Source organism: Engraulis encrasicolus, chromosome 9, assembly GCF_034702125.1.
Source record: "Engraulis encrasicolus isolate BLACKSEA-1 chromosome 9, IST_EnEncr_1.0, whole genome shotgun sequence".
NCBI classification, from domain to species: domain Eukaryota; kingdom Metazoa; phylum Chordata; class Actinopteri; order Clupeiformes; family Engraulidae; genus Engraulis; species Engraulis encrasicolus.
In genome coordinates, this window is record NC_085865.1 from 46,623,488 (window position 1) to 46,639,382 (window position 15,895).

Consider the following 15,895-nt stretch of genomic DNA (forward strand, 5'->3'; position numbering starts at 1 on the left):
CCACCCCGGCCTGGGTGCCGTTGACCATCAGGTACTGCTTGCACTGGGACAGGCCTCCGCTCTCCCCCTGCCGGCCTCCCTTCTCCCAGGGCAGCGAGGCGTTGAGCACCTGCGGGGAGGGCGAGGGCCCCGGGAGGCGGCAGTGGTGCGGGGAGGCCAGCGTCAGCAAAGGGTCGGAGGAGAGCAGAAAGGCCAGGAAGAGGTTGGGCAGGATGGACAGGGCGATGAGCACACGCTGCTTCTTGCGGCCCAGGGCCAGCACCATCACCTCGCCCGTGGGGGGCAGCGAGGGGGGCAGCGGGAGGGTGGAGGGGGCCGGGGAAGAGGGAGTCGAGGAGGAGGGGAGTGACGGAGGAGGAGAGGGGGAGGGGGAGGGGGAGGCCAGCGGCGAGGAGGTGGATGTCATGTTTACAGACGGGCGAGGTTGGGCCTCACAACAAAAACAACAAAGTGAGGTGAGGCAGAATCCTGGCGACCCTGTCACAGCTCAGTGAACTGATGTCTTGTCACTGTGGATGGCTCCTCGCAGAGCAAAAGCCCGGGAAGAAGGAAAGAAAGAGAGAGAGAGAGAAAGATAGACCTTCAAGTCTGCGTCTCTCCCTCTCTCTCTTCCTCTGTCTACCCCCAGGAGAGCTGCGGGAAGAGGAGTAGGCCTATCTGTGGACAGAAACAACAGACATCACATGTTTGGGACAGGACATGAGCTGCGGCACTGTTGTCACTTAATCACAGTAGTGTCCTCTGGCATAGCACTCAGCGGTGCCTTGTGGCCAGAGCACAATTACAACTCAAAGATATATAACGACCAATCGAAGCATCCTTCCGGTTCTAATTAGCGATGGTAACGTGAGCGGCAAATCTTTCCATGTTAGATAAGAAGCATATTACGCAGTTGTAACCATGTCCACTGTACACACTGTCACTGCTTCATGGCGCAACAACTTATCTTGGTCGTAAACATAAGTACACAAGTATTGCAAAGACTTGCTGTAAAAAGAAGTCCTCTGTTGTTGTGACCAATTAGGATGCAAATGTTTCAATCAATCAACCAATACCAATGGGCTGAGTAGTCTATACAGAAATAATTTCTCTATCTTTGAATATTAATTGAATAGTATTCCAAACATCATCAGCGAGGTCTACTTTTGAGGGCCTCTCAGGACCTCGGTCGTCTGGTTATTGCCAACTTCAACAAACCAAGTGTTCAGTTAGATGGCATTGTAGTCTTTTGGTCCAACTTCAGCTTTAAGAACACATGGTGGGCTCTCGATCCTAAGACATACATAGCCACCATCAGGCCAGGAAATAGTGTTGACGGAATCCATGTGTTATATAAGGGGGTGTTCTTCAGAGGGGAAAAGTACTGTGCGCCGATGCGGTCAAAGCAGAACTAAACAACCCCATTATGCAGATCCAAACACACTGCATGACAGGCAAAGACAGCAGCAGGACACTGTGTATCATGTAGTCCCACTAGTCTCCGCAATCGGCCGACGTTATGGCAGGGCGAAACAGATGACGTATTCGCTCAAAGACACTTAACAGACACCTGCGCCAAGAAATATCCACATTCAGACGCGATTTCATTTCCGCCACGGCACAGTGGAACCCCGCAACAGCAGACATCAAAATGACCAGTCAACTTGAAACGAAGAAACCATAGCCTACCTTTATTATTCCACAGTAGACCACAGAGGCACGCAATGCACTGGGCTAAATAACAATCCCCTTTGAAGTCGCGGTGGCTAACGTCACTTGTGTTTTTTTAGTTCCTGAATAATGAGCAAGGATTTCGCAAGGCATTCGTTGAAACAGAGGAGAGCTACACTGTGTTCCAGATGTCGTATTCTGCATTCACTCCTCACTCCTAGCTCTATGCGCACTTCGGCAGGCGGCTTTGTCCATTTGGCTATATTCTCCGCCGGCCAGTTCTTCAGACAGTTTGTCAAGTGAAAGTGCACCTCGCGTTCGGCTCATGGAACCCGGCTGTTTTCGCTCTCGAGATTTACGCACGGTGTTCTTGAATGCAGTTTCAGTAACAACGCCTTTCCCATTGAGCAGAAGGGTAACGCCAGACTTGGGCTGTTGCTGCTGATGTCTCACGTTATTGCTCGACCAGAAATTTACATCTGCCGACGCAAAACCAGGAATAAATAAATAAATTATGCCCAAGCCTCGTCTTAAAGGGGAGGTCCTAGGCAAACTCCAGTTTGAGGTAGGACCAGTAGGACGAGAAGGGCACAGGCATTGGATGTTTCGGAAATAAGACCAGTGAACTCGTACAGACTCGGGGACCTTCGTGTGAATGAGAGCTAAACCGTAGGCCTACTCTGCGCGTCCAGATGTCAGCCGCATGATGGCGACAGAGATCAGCAGCTGTTAGATGAGTAGGCCTAGTGAAGAATTGGCCTAGTCCTTCCAGCTAATGGCTGTGTTTTCCTCAACAATAACTCTTGTCAGAACATGGCTTAGATTTAGAATACGCTTGTAGAGAGTTACTTGTGCACAATCCCTGGTGCTGAACAAAAAGATTACGTATTTTTGGAAAAAAAGGTATTTTTGGAATCTGAGGAAGACAGAGAGGTCGAAACGTCATCATGCTTGCCATTGAATGAATGAATAAAAAGAAGAAAAAAAACGTAAAGAAGAAAAAAATCCAAAGGAGTGAGGAGTTTTGCGCAGTCAGGCTATAAACAAACTTTGGAACCCATGTATACTGCCCTACAAAGGATAAGTGTAGCAACAATGTGTGTGTGTGTGTGTGTGTGTGTGTGTGTGTGTGTGTGTGTGTGTGTGTGTGTGTGTGTGTGTGTGTGTGTGTGTGTGTGTGTGTGTGTGTGTGTGTGTGTGTGAGAGAGAGAGAGAGAGAGAGAGAGAGAGAGAGAGAGAGAGAGAGAGAGAGAGAGAGAGAGAGAGAGAGAGAGAGAGAGAGAGAGAGAGAGAGAGAGAGAGAGAGAGAGAGAGAGAGAGAGAGAGAGAGAGAGAGAGAGCTGCCTTGACTAAATGTATGTAAGAGTGAGCAATATTTGGTTACTTTATGTGTAAGTATGTGTGTAATGTCTCGGGGGCATGTCTTTTTTTCTGTATTTATGTGTGTATGCTACTTGACACCTTAATTTCCCCCTGGAATCAATCAATGATACTGTACTCTACTCTACTCTAATCTAACATTGATCAATATCTTGAAAAAGGGACACATTTGAACCATAAGGAGTTGTCATAAGATGTGGTTGTTATGAAGACCAATTTCAGTCTGAACTCAATTTGGAGTTACTGCACTTTGCCTCTGTTGGGCAGTGTAGTTCTGTGGATTTCGACAGGCCTATGACCAGCTCATTATGTTCGGATTCAGGGATCAAATATCAAATATGGACCTCACTCTACATACGGTAGGCCCAGCGGTGTAGTCTACTTTTTTGAAGTGGGTATACTGTATATTCTAGCATTTTTTGAAGTGGGTATACTGTATATATGTATGCTATTCTAAACAATGGATCAATCCATTTTAAGTGGGTATACTGAAGTCCCTAAAATTTAGAAGTGGGTATACTCCGTATGCCTGCGTTCTACGTAGACTACACCACTGGGTAGGCCTATATATATATGTATATATATATATGTGTGTGTGTGTGTGTTAAGAACCTCAATTAACAGTAACCTCAGTTAACAGCCCTGGAAATGGGGGCAGACGACGGGACAATAAAAATAATGTCTTCAGGAAAAAAACATTAATCCGGTTCTGATTGCCCCACTACATTTAAAAGAAATATGTATAGGCCTATATGTATTTGTATTGTATACATCTTTGTGCGTGCGCGTGTGTGTGTGTGTATGTGTGTGTGTGTGTGTGTGTGTGTGTGTGTGTGTGTGTGTGTGTGTGTGTGTGGAAGTGCATGCATGTGTGTGTGTGGAAGTGCATGCATGTGTGTGTGTGCGTGTGCGTGTGCGTAAATGTGTGCGTAAATGTGAGTGTGCATTGGCTTTTCATACATTTTGTGAAATAGCTCTTCACATATTTTATGTCAGTTGGAGTTTTCGGTTAAACACATGGGAATCTGTGACGGATTTCCATTTCTGTTTTTAACGTCAACGTCGTTAAACTCCAAGGCTCCTATCAGACGTCTCAATGTTGCCTCAGAAATATCTGATGAAGTATGTTGTAAACTTATATCTGTGGGTAAACAGCTCACAATGTTGAACAGTAGGCCTATGTAAACTCATTGCAACAAACTCACCTGCAACAATGTCATGCAATGCAATAATTAAAATAAAGAAATCCCTTGTGATTTCTGAAATTACCTATTACAACAGTCAAAAGTTGTGATTATTTGTCTACATACTGCCCGGTCACCTCGTGTTGAGCAAGTGCGCAGAGCTCTGAAACCCAGCCTTACCCAATTTTGTGGGCAGAATTACAGTGTCCCGACCACAGATTGCCCCACTGAGATAGTAGGATCCTGAGGCATTTCAACACCCTGGACTCTGAGAGAACATCCACATTGCAGCACTCGCGACCTCAAGACAAAGCCCCAATATTTATTGCTGCTGTTGGACGTAACGGAAGCTGATTTCCAGTATTCAATCACAACGTACGAAATATGGAGAGAGAGATAGACTTTGGCCTCTGTCAATCTGTCTGTATGTTTTTGTCTTTCTCATTCCGTCCTTATCTCTTTCAAACTCTGAAAGGACCAACATGTCATTTTAGTTGTTTATTTTCAAAATGTATGCTGCCCATTCACAGAGTTTAGGCTATCTTTTCATGAATATTAAACAGATATTTGCTTATCTGAACAAGTGCAGTCATTTTTGCATCCAAAGATGTCTCTGGCAATTCAAAATGGTGGACAGGGAGAAGCTCCACCTATTCATATGGCCTAAAAGTGCTCATGTCCATGTCATCATGAAAAAGATGAAGAAAGTTTGAGTGGGTAACATAAATTCTTGAAATAATAAACTACCAAAAAACTTAATAATTTACCTTTAATTTCTATTAATTTTGACCCACAATAATGATCATAGTCACATTAAACGTGTATTCAATGCAATAGACATTTTGGGTAGGCCTATCTCCTTTCTATAGTGCCAGGCATACAAATACTTCTGATTTCACATTGTTAGGAAATAGCACCTAGCCATAGTTTGTTCATTCAGTATGTTGAGTGGGTTCATTTGAACTTAATTGTCATGAGACTCTAATGTTTTAAATGGCTCCAATGAAAGGTCCTCTTACCTGTTGCCTATTTCCCCATCTTTGGAGACTTACGGACATGACTGATATCGCTTCACAATCACATATGTCCACTGGGAAGATGCTGAGGAAGATGGTAACACTAGCCTTATTTTTTTCGTCCGTGGCCATATCTAATGATGTTTACATGATCTGCAACTCAGGATTAATAATTCAGAATTAAATATTTCTGCAGAGTTTACGTTGCACTTTCAATTAATTACGAGTTGCGAAGAGTTTACAAGATGTTTTCAAAACTGAATCAAGTTTTATTCGGAATGGCCCAGCTGTGGCTCTAACGGCTGGGCACTGAACTGCTACGTGGGCGACGCAGGTATGATTCCCGGCTCGGGTCATTTCCCGATCTTTCTCCGTCTCTCTCTCCCATTTCGTTTCCTGTCATCTTCCTGCCTGAAAAATAATATACCCCCAACCCCCCAAAAAAAGACTAAATAAACAAGTTTTATTCGGAATTAAATTGAGTTAGCCTAATTCTGAATTAAGTGTCTCATGTAAAAGAGGCCAATGTATCTTTATTGAGTATGCAAGGCAAGTGTAGGCTATGCAAGGCATAAACATGAAGAATTAAATCAAAAACCCCTATTCAATTATGAAAAAATGTGCACACAACAAGTGCAGTTGCAAACAGGGGTTAGTTTTTTTTTTTTAATTAATAAAGACTACACACACAGCACACACACAAATACATACACACACAAACTAAACTAAAATAAATCTGTCCCCTAGCCGTGCTATGCATAAGTTTCTGCTCCATTGACATTTTCCAACACATTCCACGAGAGTAGCCTATGATCTACTATCAAGTGACCTAAAGAGCTATCTGTCATTCAGGAGCTTTAAGTCACAGATATTACCTTACACAAAATATTACCTTGCAGGGAATTTACCATATGAGTGATTTGTTTGTTTTCATGTGTATGTTCATATGTTTTTGATTGTTTTATTTTATTATTGTTTATTTTATTTTAATGTTTTATGTCCTGTCAGGGACTACAGATGCAAATTAGCCTGAGGCTAACTCTGGTACAATGCATGCAATGTTAACATTTAGGCTATGTTTTAATTGCACATAACCCTATAATAAACTGAACTGAATTGGATTGAATTGAAACTCTACACATTAAGTTATCATAAGTTCCTTGGCTTGAGCAAGCGAGGAAGTAGGGTGGTGTACTTCTAAAAGCCGAACGTGTGAAAATCTGCTAGTGGCTTGTTACTGTTATTGAGAGGGTGTGGATGGGGAGCTCCTGCCTACCCGTAATGATCTTATGATAAGACTGCGTCCAGTAACACAAAACGATCAATTATCTAGATACTAGGTATTTATAGTGTCGTCTGACAATATCTGTTAATGCATAATGTTAATGATGATGTCGAATAATGCATTTAAATCCATACTGACATACTTGTCTGTCTCTCCTTACTGCCTTGTGCTATCAGTCTGTGACTATAGCTGTCCATGCTAAGCACCATCACAGGAGGAACCCAGCTCCTCTCTGTCTTGGGCCGATGCTATCTAGTATATGCAGCCCGTAGGTCTGTGTGTGTGTGTGTGTGTGTGTGTGTGTGTGTGTGTGTGTGTGTGTGTGTGTGTGTGTGTGTGTGTGTGTGTGTGTGTGTGTGTGTGTGTGTGTGTGTGTGTGGTGTTGAAATCTTACCACGCATGTGCACACACACACGGCATGCATGCTTTGTGCACTCATACACACACCATGAATTTAGGGCTAGTTGAATTTCATGATGTATGGTGTGTGTGTGTGTGTGTGTGTGTGTGTGTGTGTGTGTGTGTGTGTGTGTGTGTGTGTGTGTGTGTGTGTGTGTGTGTGTGTGTGTGTGTGTGTGTGTGTGTGTGTGTGTGTGTGTGTGTGTGTGTGTGTGTGTGTGTGTGTGTGTGTGTGGTTGTCTGGTGCTATCAGTGTGGTCCTGTCTGTCCATGAGGTGAAGACACAGGAAGAAGCCAGCTCCTGTCTTCCCCGGGCAGCTGATGCTATCTATCTATCTGCCACCCTGGCCTGGCCTGGCTGGCTCCTCTCCCTGTGTGTCTGTGTGTGTGTGTGTGTGTGTGTGTGTGTGTGTGTGTGTGTGTGTGTGTGTGTGTGTGTGTGTGTGTGTGTGTGTGTGTGTGTGTGTGTGTGTGTGTCTGTGTCTGTCTCTGTGTGTGTGTCTGTGTGTGTGTGTGTGTATTGAAATCACACCCATCCCCGTCTGGGGTGACATGATGTGCCCTTCACACACTGACTTCCCATAAACAGACAGAGAGAGAGAGAGAGAGAGAGAGAGAGAGAGAGAGAGAGAGAGAGAGAGAGAGAACCCCCATTTATTAATCTGGGCCTCACCTGACTTGTGTATGGTGATATTATCTGCTATTATTGTGATCATGGTCTTAAAAGTATCCCGCTATGTAGCCACACAGAGAAAGAAATGGCTGATAAGATTAGATGTGGAAAGGAATACCTTGTTCTGGCTAGTAAGTAGAAACGATATTAAAATTACTAAATTATTTCATTATTTATTATTTATGTGCTTGTCTACAATGTGTGTGTGTGTGTGTGTGTGTGTGTGTGTGTGTGTGTGTGTGTGTGTGTGTGTGTGTGCGTGCGTGCGTGCGTGCGTGCGTGCGTGCGTGCACACGTGCATGAACATGATGATATCTCACAGGCATCCCAGCTTGTAGGCCATATCTGGACGTGGAGATAAGATCGGATCTCAAACTGAAACTGGTATTTGATTGGCAGTCAGGTCAGGTGTCCTTGATCTTGTCCTTGAAAAACAAAGGTGACAGTGACGATATACAGTAATATACAGCTGATGTGGACTTATCTGTCTCTATCCCCCTATTTGATGTATGTACCACTGTACTGCATGTATGTGGTGAGAGGTGCTAGTGTACCAGTGCAGTGGTAATTGTGCTGGACATATTGATGACCTGAAGGCCAGGCTGTATTAAGGTGGCCTGGGACCCCTTGGCTACAGACTGCTGTAGGCCCCTGAGGACGCAAAAAATTACACAGACGTGTCGTAATTCCGAGCGAGCTAACGTATGAGGAGTATTAACAAAATGACGAAATGGTCCTTGACAGGGTCGATTATTTTTTTTTAACACCACATCTTGTTAGCCTGGCTATAGCCAGACTATTTCAAGTGAGATACAGTCTGGGAAGTATCTATTTTTCTAGAGGAGATCAATGTAACCAATTTAAAGTAATATCTAAAACTTTATGGAAAATCTGTTCACCACACTTGGTCTTGCATGCCAATGGTTCGAGTCCGGACGAGGTCATTTCCCAACCCTACCCCATCTCTCTCCACACTCACTTCCTGTCGCACCTTCACTGTACTATCTGAAATAAAGGCCCAAAAAAGCCCATAAAAATATCTTTAAAAAATAAAAAAATAAAAAAATCTGTTTTCACATCTGGCGTCGACTTGATTTATCTGCAAGCTTTTGTTTGTCTAATAATATGTCTTGGTCTCCCTTCCCATTTTGTGCTTGGATTCCCAAACTCAGGCTAGCTAAGGTTTCACTTAGGGTTTCCATGCTGTCTTTCAGATCGGAACGATAATGCAAGACAGCATGGCATTTCCTGGGTTAACATCTTGTCACAATTCAATCGTGTTGTCAATTTCATTTAATTCAGCTCAGTGTGATGCAGAGAGGAGCAGTGAGGTGAAAAGGCAGCAGGCAGGGAGGATGTGTCGGCAGGGATATGATAAGTACGCCAAAAAGGGGAAGTGCCTTCACCAGTGGATGTTTATTATCTGTCTTGGCCGGACTCACACACACACTTTTGAGCAGCTAATTGCAGGCAAAAAAAATAGAAGTTTAAGACCTTTTTTTTTCATTTTAACGCTCTCAGCAGTTTATGACGGTTCGGGAAGTGCAGTGTGACAACCATCAGATACAGTACGTTCCTATTGATTTTTTGACTTCTTAACTCACCCCATCTTTAAAGGTGTTACTCACATACTCATACTTAACTCCTTAGTCTTTTCTTGACCGAACTTTATTGCAAAAAACAGTATTGTGCAATGTCGTGGCCTGTACACCGACAATTATTTACATTCAACATTTTTTATTCACACATTATAGTTTACAAAAGATATCAATCAGAAACATTACTGTAATCATTCTGAAAAATATGCATACAAAAAATGTACATACAATGCACAAGGACAATAACAATAGAAGATGCTGATTTATAAAAGGCTGTACAGTTGCTTTTAAAGTTTGGTTTTTGTTTCTTTATGCGTGGCAAAATCTGGCTGGCACAACCAGCTAAATGGGCACCTGTTCGCTTGACCCCATGTAGGTTATTCGCCAGAGCACACCATACCATAACAATGTATGGCACAATGCAGGTCTGTTTCTGTGTGAAATATTTGACATTCATTTGCTGTTTTCATGTATATGCCTTGTGAGTGAAAGGTATGAGTGTGTGATGTACGTATATGAGGTGTATATGCCGTTTCACCCGGCTGCTGACAAGTCAGCTGCTGCCCTTCTCAGTCTTGGAGCGCTGTGTGTGTGTGTGTGTGTGTGTGTGTGTGTGTGTGTGTGTGTGTGTGTGTGTGTGTGTGCGTGCGTGCCTGTGTGTGCACGCACGTACACGTGCATATGTACTGTATTCAGCATAGGGTGTGTTGTGTATTGTGTGGTGCTTGTACAGTAGCTGGTCAGCAGGCGTCCCCCTCAGTCTTGGCGCGCTGCAGGGGTGGCGCCGGCCTCTGTGCCAGGTAGTGGCGCAGGGTGTCCAGCTCGTGGGTCAGCTGGTCGATGAGCAGCGTCAGCCGCTGGTTCTCCTGTTGCAGCTGCAGGGCCCGCTGCTGGGTCAGCTGGATGCGACGCCGCGCCTTGTCCCGGCTCTTGCGCACCGCGATGTTGTTGCGCTCCCGACGCAGACGGTACTCCAGGCTGTCCTTGTTCACGCCCTTCTTGGACATGGGCGGCCGGTGGAGAGCCGTGGCAGAGGACGGAGGAGGAGGAGGAGGGGGCAGGAGGAAGGAGGGGAAGTCCTGCTAGGGAGAGAGCAGACAATTAAGCCAGTGATCAGGGGCCCAAATTCACTTTTTTCATCACCTGCCAAAATGGCTAGTAGAGATTAATCTCACGAGCTAAATACACACTGACTAATGGGTCAAAGGGACTAGTACGTCTTCTTTTCTACCAGCCAAACTGAAATTTTACCACCATTTGGCCATTCATTTAGAGCCTTGGCTGTGATCAGGCAGAGAGCACAACAAAGACTGTGAATAGACAAATGAAGGTGCACAACACGGCCAGAGGCACTGGTCAGATGATGCATGAGAAAAACATAGCCATTACGGTAGCAATAACTACAAAAAAAATACAAAAGTGATTTTATTTTCAAGAAATTTTAAAATCAATGATAGACATTCTAGAAAAAATAAAGTAAGATACTCCAAAAACAACAAGGTATTCTATGCCATTCAAGAAATACTGGATACACAGTAACAACAAATAGAGTGTTAATCCAAGATGTCAAGATGTTAAAATCAACTCTCTAAGTGTTGAATTAACACATTTTATTGGTGGTCTGATGCTGACCACACATCAAATGCCAAAGACCTGTGAGTCTGTGCTGAAGGAGAGAGGCCCAGGAACAGAGGGAGAGACTACTCTAATACGGCTCAAAGCCTATCAGAACTAAAACCCCGACTGGAACAAAGCTGACTACTGTTGGCATTACTTAACAACGTCTGGCACAGTTCTTTACTGCAGTCTGGGATAAAACAGATTTCAAACATATAAATAAATAAGTGGATAAATAAATACAGTAGTGTAGTACATGCAGCAATGGCACAGTCTCAAGGTTACGATACAATGAAAGGTGTCTTAAATTATGGTCAGACTTAGCTCCAGTTGTGGCTGTCGATAAGGTCTACCAAAGATTCCAAGGCACACTGCTGGTAAAGTTAAAAAGCCTTTAAAGGCTTTTTAACTTTACCAGCAGTGTGCCTTGGAATCTTTGGTAGACCTTATCGACAGCCACAACTGGAGCTAAGTCTGACCATAATTTAAGAAATTTTATCTCCTTGAGCCAAAGAGCACCTGCTAAAGAGACAAAAGTGAAGCAGCACTCCTCCATGATCAACATTCCCCAGTGAACAGTTGATTTTTTTAACAATGAAAGGTGTGTGTATGTGCGTGTGGAGTAAGAATTTCACAAAAAGCTAAGTGTGCAATTGTATGGCAGCTGTCATTCACATTTCTCTGTTTCTCTCTGCCTTCCACATTTCTGTTTTTATTTCTCCCTGTCCATCTCTTTCTCCCAAACCCTTCCCTGCTTCTCTTAGTACAAACTCACAGCTACGTACTCATTCAGTGTCAAAGCAACATCCAGCTTTTACGTAAAGTACCAGTATATATGATACCAGTACCCTATAGATGTCCTATAGTAAACAGTATGTTTAGCATTCCTTTATTTTATTATCATCTGTAAAGCTCTTTGTGTGAACTAGTATTGTGTTAAATGTGCTCTAGAAATAAACTTGACTTGCACACAGTGCAGTACCTGTTGTGCCATGTGGTTCTGCTGGGCCTGGTGGTCTCCCATGTTGCCAGTGGAGCAGGCAGCCGTGGTCATGTAGCCCATCCCGGAGCCCTGAGCAGAGCCCATCGCGGTGCAGTACAGCCCGTTGCCCGCATCCTGGCTCATGTGGCCTTGGTGGCTGACCGAGGTGGGGGTGCTGTCGGGGGTCACCCCCATGTGGCCCCCCAATGCTGCCCCAGCTGAATGCCCCCCCGCGTGACTCAGCACAGAGTAGGAGAGGGATGTGGGAGACGTGTACCCGCCCTGGATGACCGAGCACTGGGGGCCAGAAGGGTGAACTTGCTTCTGGAACATCATCATTATCAGGGGCCCACGGTGTGTGTGGAGAGGCTGGTCAGAGGCAGAGGCTGCTCAGAGGCAGAGGAAGATGCTGGTCAGAGGCAGAGGCTAGAGGCAGGCAGAGCACGGTGGAGGTGGAGGCTGCTGGTCACGACTAGACTGAGGCTGTTCAGGGCTTGGAGAGAGAGAGAGGCTGGTCACTGCAAGGACTCAGCCGTTGAAGGCGTCGGGTTGAGAGTTGTCAGTGGTGCTAAGTCGTCTGTGTGGCTGGAGTTGCTGCAAGATATACCTGATGCTGGGTACCTGTCAAGAGTCACACTCAGTCAGAAGTCAGAACGGGCCCATTGAGGCATCCAATGAAATGTTCATCATCAGTACAATCTTTTGACCATACCTCCTCACAGTAATGTAGTTATTTGATCACATACATACTTTTTGTAGTTTACGGTTACAATAATGATGTCCACCTGGTACTGTCTACTGTAAATACAACAAATTCGTTTTTCTGTGTTGCATTTCATACATTTGCCTGCTACTGATTTTTGTACTAACCACCACCACAGAAAGCATTGTGGAGTTAGTCTGTGTGACAAGAGTCAACACAGAGTAGGCTACTGTATTAAGGGGGGATGAGTGTCTTACCGTCTTGAGCTTGGCAGCAGGTTCCTCTATCTGCCTCTCCACGTCTGACTTCGAATTCCGTTATGAGCCAGGTACTCAACTGATCGTGACACCATCACTTCCTCTGTCACAACACCCCCCCTTCTCTTCTTTTCTCTTCTCTCCTCCTTCCCTCTCTCTCTCTCTTTCTCTCCTTCCCTCTCTTTTTTAATGTTTTATTTTCACAATGACTCTTGGATGTTGTTAGTTAATTGTGATATTGCTTACACTTGACTTCTTCAGTTCAGTTTGTAGGTAAGGGACAAGGGTAGGTCTTGACCTGACTTTAAAGGCAGATTGCACTTGCGTGCAAGTATGTGTGTGTTTGCACGTATGCACACATACACAGGCACGCACACACATGCACGCACGCACGCACACACACACACACACAATGGTATCTTGCAAATCCATTCTGACAATTCATACCCACTAGTCAAAGGCTCTATGTCCAGTAACATCACATAACTAGAATACATGTATGTCAAGGGTTCCTTTAAAATATCTAAATAAGTAGCATACAACATGTACTTATTTTTTGTATTGTATACTTATTTTTAATCCACAGATGAAAATAAACATATGGGATTGTCAATATGTTCATACAGTTTAGACATACACTATACACCCTTGTAAATTCACAAATCATCACCCTAACAAATCATCTACCGTAAAAACAATATTTCTAATAATACAGTGTATTATATTTCCATTAGTACAGTCTATTAATACAATTGTTACTGTTCAAAGTAGAGAAATACAATTGATTGTTAAGAACTTTCAGGCTATAATTAGCAAGCCTCTCCCCAATACAGGGCCTGTGATTATGTGATGGGGCAGCATGGGACTGGGACTGTATGCTGCTTGGTGTGCTGCCCTCTGCAGTCCAGACGCTGTAAATACATTGCCCTCGGTTGGGGCATGCACTCGCTCTATTTATCAGGCCGCGTTGGGCAACAAACAGCCACCAGGGAAGCATGCAATCTTTTCTCTGAGAGCAGTTAGTGGGGTGAGTGAGAAAGTGTACTCAAGAGGAAGCTGTTACACACAGGGGCAGTTTTTTGTCCGCTACCGTACGCACCTCTATCCGGGGTGAAGTGATTGGAATAGGTTTTGAAACGTGACACAATTGAACGTGTTTCGCAAGAGCATAGTAGGTTTCAACTGGATCACCATGAATTGACATTTTATGGCTTTGAAAGTTGTACATCACGACTTCAAAAGCAGAGGGGTTACGCCATGACCTGTGATACCAGGAAAATCTCTCTTGACTTCTCGGCAGTGACGGCAAACATCCGTTCTGGCCTGGAGTCCGAGGCTGACGAGCATGGCCGACTTCTGTAGATCACAGTCTAGAGAAGCAGGATTTTCTTAGAAATGCTAGTCTGAAGAAACTGTCTTTAGTCTTCCAATTTCAGCATTTCTTCTATAAATAGAGAACCACAAATCCCATACCAAATGTATGTGTGTGTGTGTGTGTGTGTGTGTGTGTGTTTGTGCGTGTGTGTGTGTGTGTGTGTGTGTGCGTGTACCGTACTGTATGTTTCCTTCATATATGTTTCCTTCATTTCAAATTCCAAAAAACATGACTGACATGATGTCCCGCCTATTTTATTTTAACAATACTATTAATTTTATTTCTTAAAACGAGCATGCCTCAATCACACATCTTAGGACAGAATAAATTAACATGACCTATAGATTCTATGGAAAACTACTGTACAGAGTAAAATGTTGTGGATTACGACATTAATGAAGACAGGCCTTTAGTGGCCTGATGGCAACTGTGTTCCAGTGGAGGCCACCTTTGGCAGGCTTCTCTCTCAGTTGATAGATATGCCTTTGCCACCTGGCCTCAGGGAGGTGGGATGTGCATCATTTTACTCTTCTAAATATCAAAAACAAAACAAAAAACATTTTAAAAAAACCCATTAAAACCAGTGGCACTGGTGGGTAGGATATCTGAAATGACAAATATGGATATGAATGTAGTTGCCGGTGTCTACAGTATGTGGGGGTGGGTGATGGTGGGCAGGGTTTATGGCCTCAAGGCCTGCCACGCCCGATGCAGAATGGCCGTTTCAATCTGGGGAAAGTCACGGTGCTCCTCCAGGACCTAAAACATCACAGCAACATGCAGAATATTAAACAACATGGGAATATGCATTACAAACATATAATATACAGTAATATACAGATGCTGTGTTACAGATGTTACAGATACTGATAGATTGCTAGCTTGAGAACTCCCATACTGCCTTTAGTTCTACACAATCGTTTCGATCTCACTTGTGATTAGGTCTGGTGTTAACCAGGCAAATAGATTGCCATAGGTACTGATTGATTGCCAAAAACAAATGTTGTAACTGGATTTCACCTCTGATGGCAAAGCTATGTCAGAGGGAGTTTGAAGACACACACACACACACACACACACACACACACACACACACACACACACACACACACACACACAAACACACACACACACACACACACACACACACACACACACACACACACACACACACACACACACACACACACACACACTCTTTTATTCGAACCCCCAATTCGAAATACAGGATTCCAAGGTTGCCAGAGAGAGAAGTGTGTGGCTCTGGTCGTACTGGGTTTTCTGCCCTGACACACAAACATGCTGTACACATACACAGAAAAACTTTCTTTCTTTCTTTTTTTCTTTCTTTCTTTTTCAAATAATTAGCACAAAGTATTAATAAGGAATGAATTTGCCCCAGTGTCTTTAGCGAACCCGTGAACACCCACAGTTATCAGGTTTGGCCATCAGAGTGTGTGTGTGTGACTGAGCAGTACTGCTGTATCTGCGTTGCGCGTGTTTGTATCTCCTTTGAGGAGTTGCAAAATCACCTACGTAGAGACAAGGTTCTATGGAAGCTTTTTATGCTTGGTCATTTCACAGGGAAATGTTATCTTTTGTGGTTTTTCTTCAGAACAATAGCCATTAAAAAACAGTTGTGCCAGTTGTGTCTATGTGCCAGGGCACCATGTGCCAGGACACCATGGAATTAAAGGATAGCTTCAGTCGATTTCAACATGCAGTTGTAATGCTCACACTTTTTTTCTACTTCAGCCTTTTCCGAGATCCTGGTCA

At 44.0% G+C, this 15,895-nt stretch overlaps 3 protein-coding genes across 4 annotated transcripts in view; all 3 read right to left on the bottom strand.

Moving 5' to 3' along the window:
• Nucleotides 1–2,536, bottom strand: part of slc22a17 (solute carrier family 22 member 17) — a 21,189-nt gene extending 18,653 nt beyond the window's left edge. Inside the window, exons 1-2 of the mRNA XM_063207264.1 lie at nucleotides 1,669–2,536; nucleotides 1–657 (exon numbers count right to left, since the gene is read on the bottom strand). The exon at nucleotides 1–657 is cut by the window's left edge and continues 65 nt beyond it. Coding sequence (XP_063063334.1) covers nucleotides 1–406 — 406 coding nt within the window. The 5' untranslated portion in view covers nucleotides 407–657; nucleotides 1,669–2,536. The remainder of the gene's footprint in view (nucleotides 658–1,668) is intronic.
• A 6,768-nt stretch (nucleotides 2,537–9,304) lies between these two features.
• cebp1 (CCAAT/enhancer binding protein (C/EBP) 1) lies at nucleotides 9,305–12,783 on the bottom strand. 2 transcript variants are annotated; one of them, XM_063207266.1, is made up of 3 exons: nucleotides 12,745–12,783; nucleotides 11,785–12,405; nucleotides 9,305–10,264 (listed from the first exon to the last, which is right to left on the bottom strand). In XM_063207266.1, exons 2-3 carry the CDS (start codon nucleotides 12,121–12,123, stop codon nucleotides 9,926–9,928), a joined length of 678 nt encoding a protein of 225 aa, XP_063063336.1. In that variant the 5' UTR covers nucleotides 12,124–12,405; nucleotides 12,745–12,783; the 3' UTR covers nucleotides 9,305–9,925. The 2 variants fall into 2 exon arrangements, with proteins under 2 accessions (XP_063063336.1, XP_063063335.1); XM_063207265.1 differs by having other exon boundaries at nucleotides 9,305–10,267.
• Nucleotides 12,784–14,357: 1,574 nt separating this feature from the next.
• Nucleotides 14,358–15,895, bottom strand: part of ttc21a (tetratricopeptide repeat domain 21A) — a 28,392-nt gene continuing 26,854 nt past the window's right edge. Inside the window, exon 29 of the mRNA XM_063207268.1 lies at nucleotides 14,358–14,878. Within this exon, the coding sequence (XP_063063338.1) occupies nucleotides 14,801–14,878 (78 nt within the window). The 3' untranslated portion in view covers nucleotides 14,358–14,800. The remainder of the gene's footprint in view (nucleotides 14,879–15,895) is intronic.

Bases quoted from the DNA above. Each gene is read 5' to 3' on its own strand.
- cebp1 (XM_063207265.1), bottom strand. From the start codon at position 12,123: ATGATGATGTTCCAGAAGCAAGTTCACCCTTCTGGCCCCCAGTGCTCG. The intron at 10,268-11,784 runs GTACTGCACTGT...CTCTCTCCCTAG, and splicing joins AGAACCACATGGCACAACAG to CAGGACTTCCCCTCCTTCCT.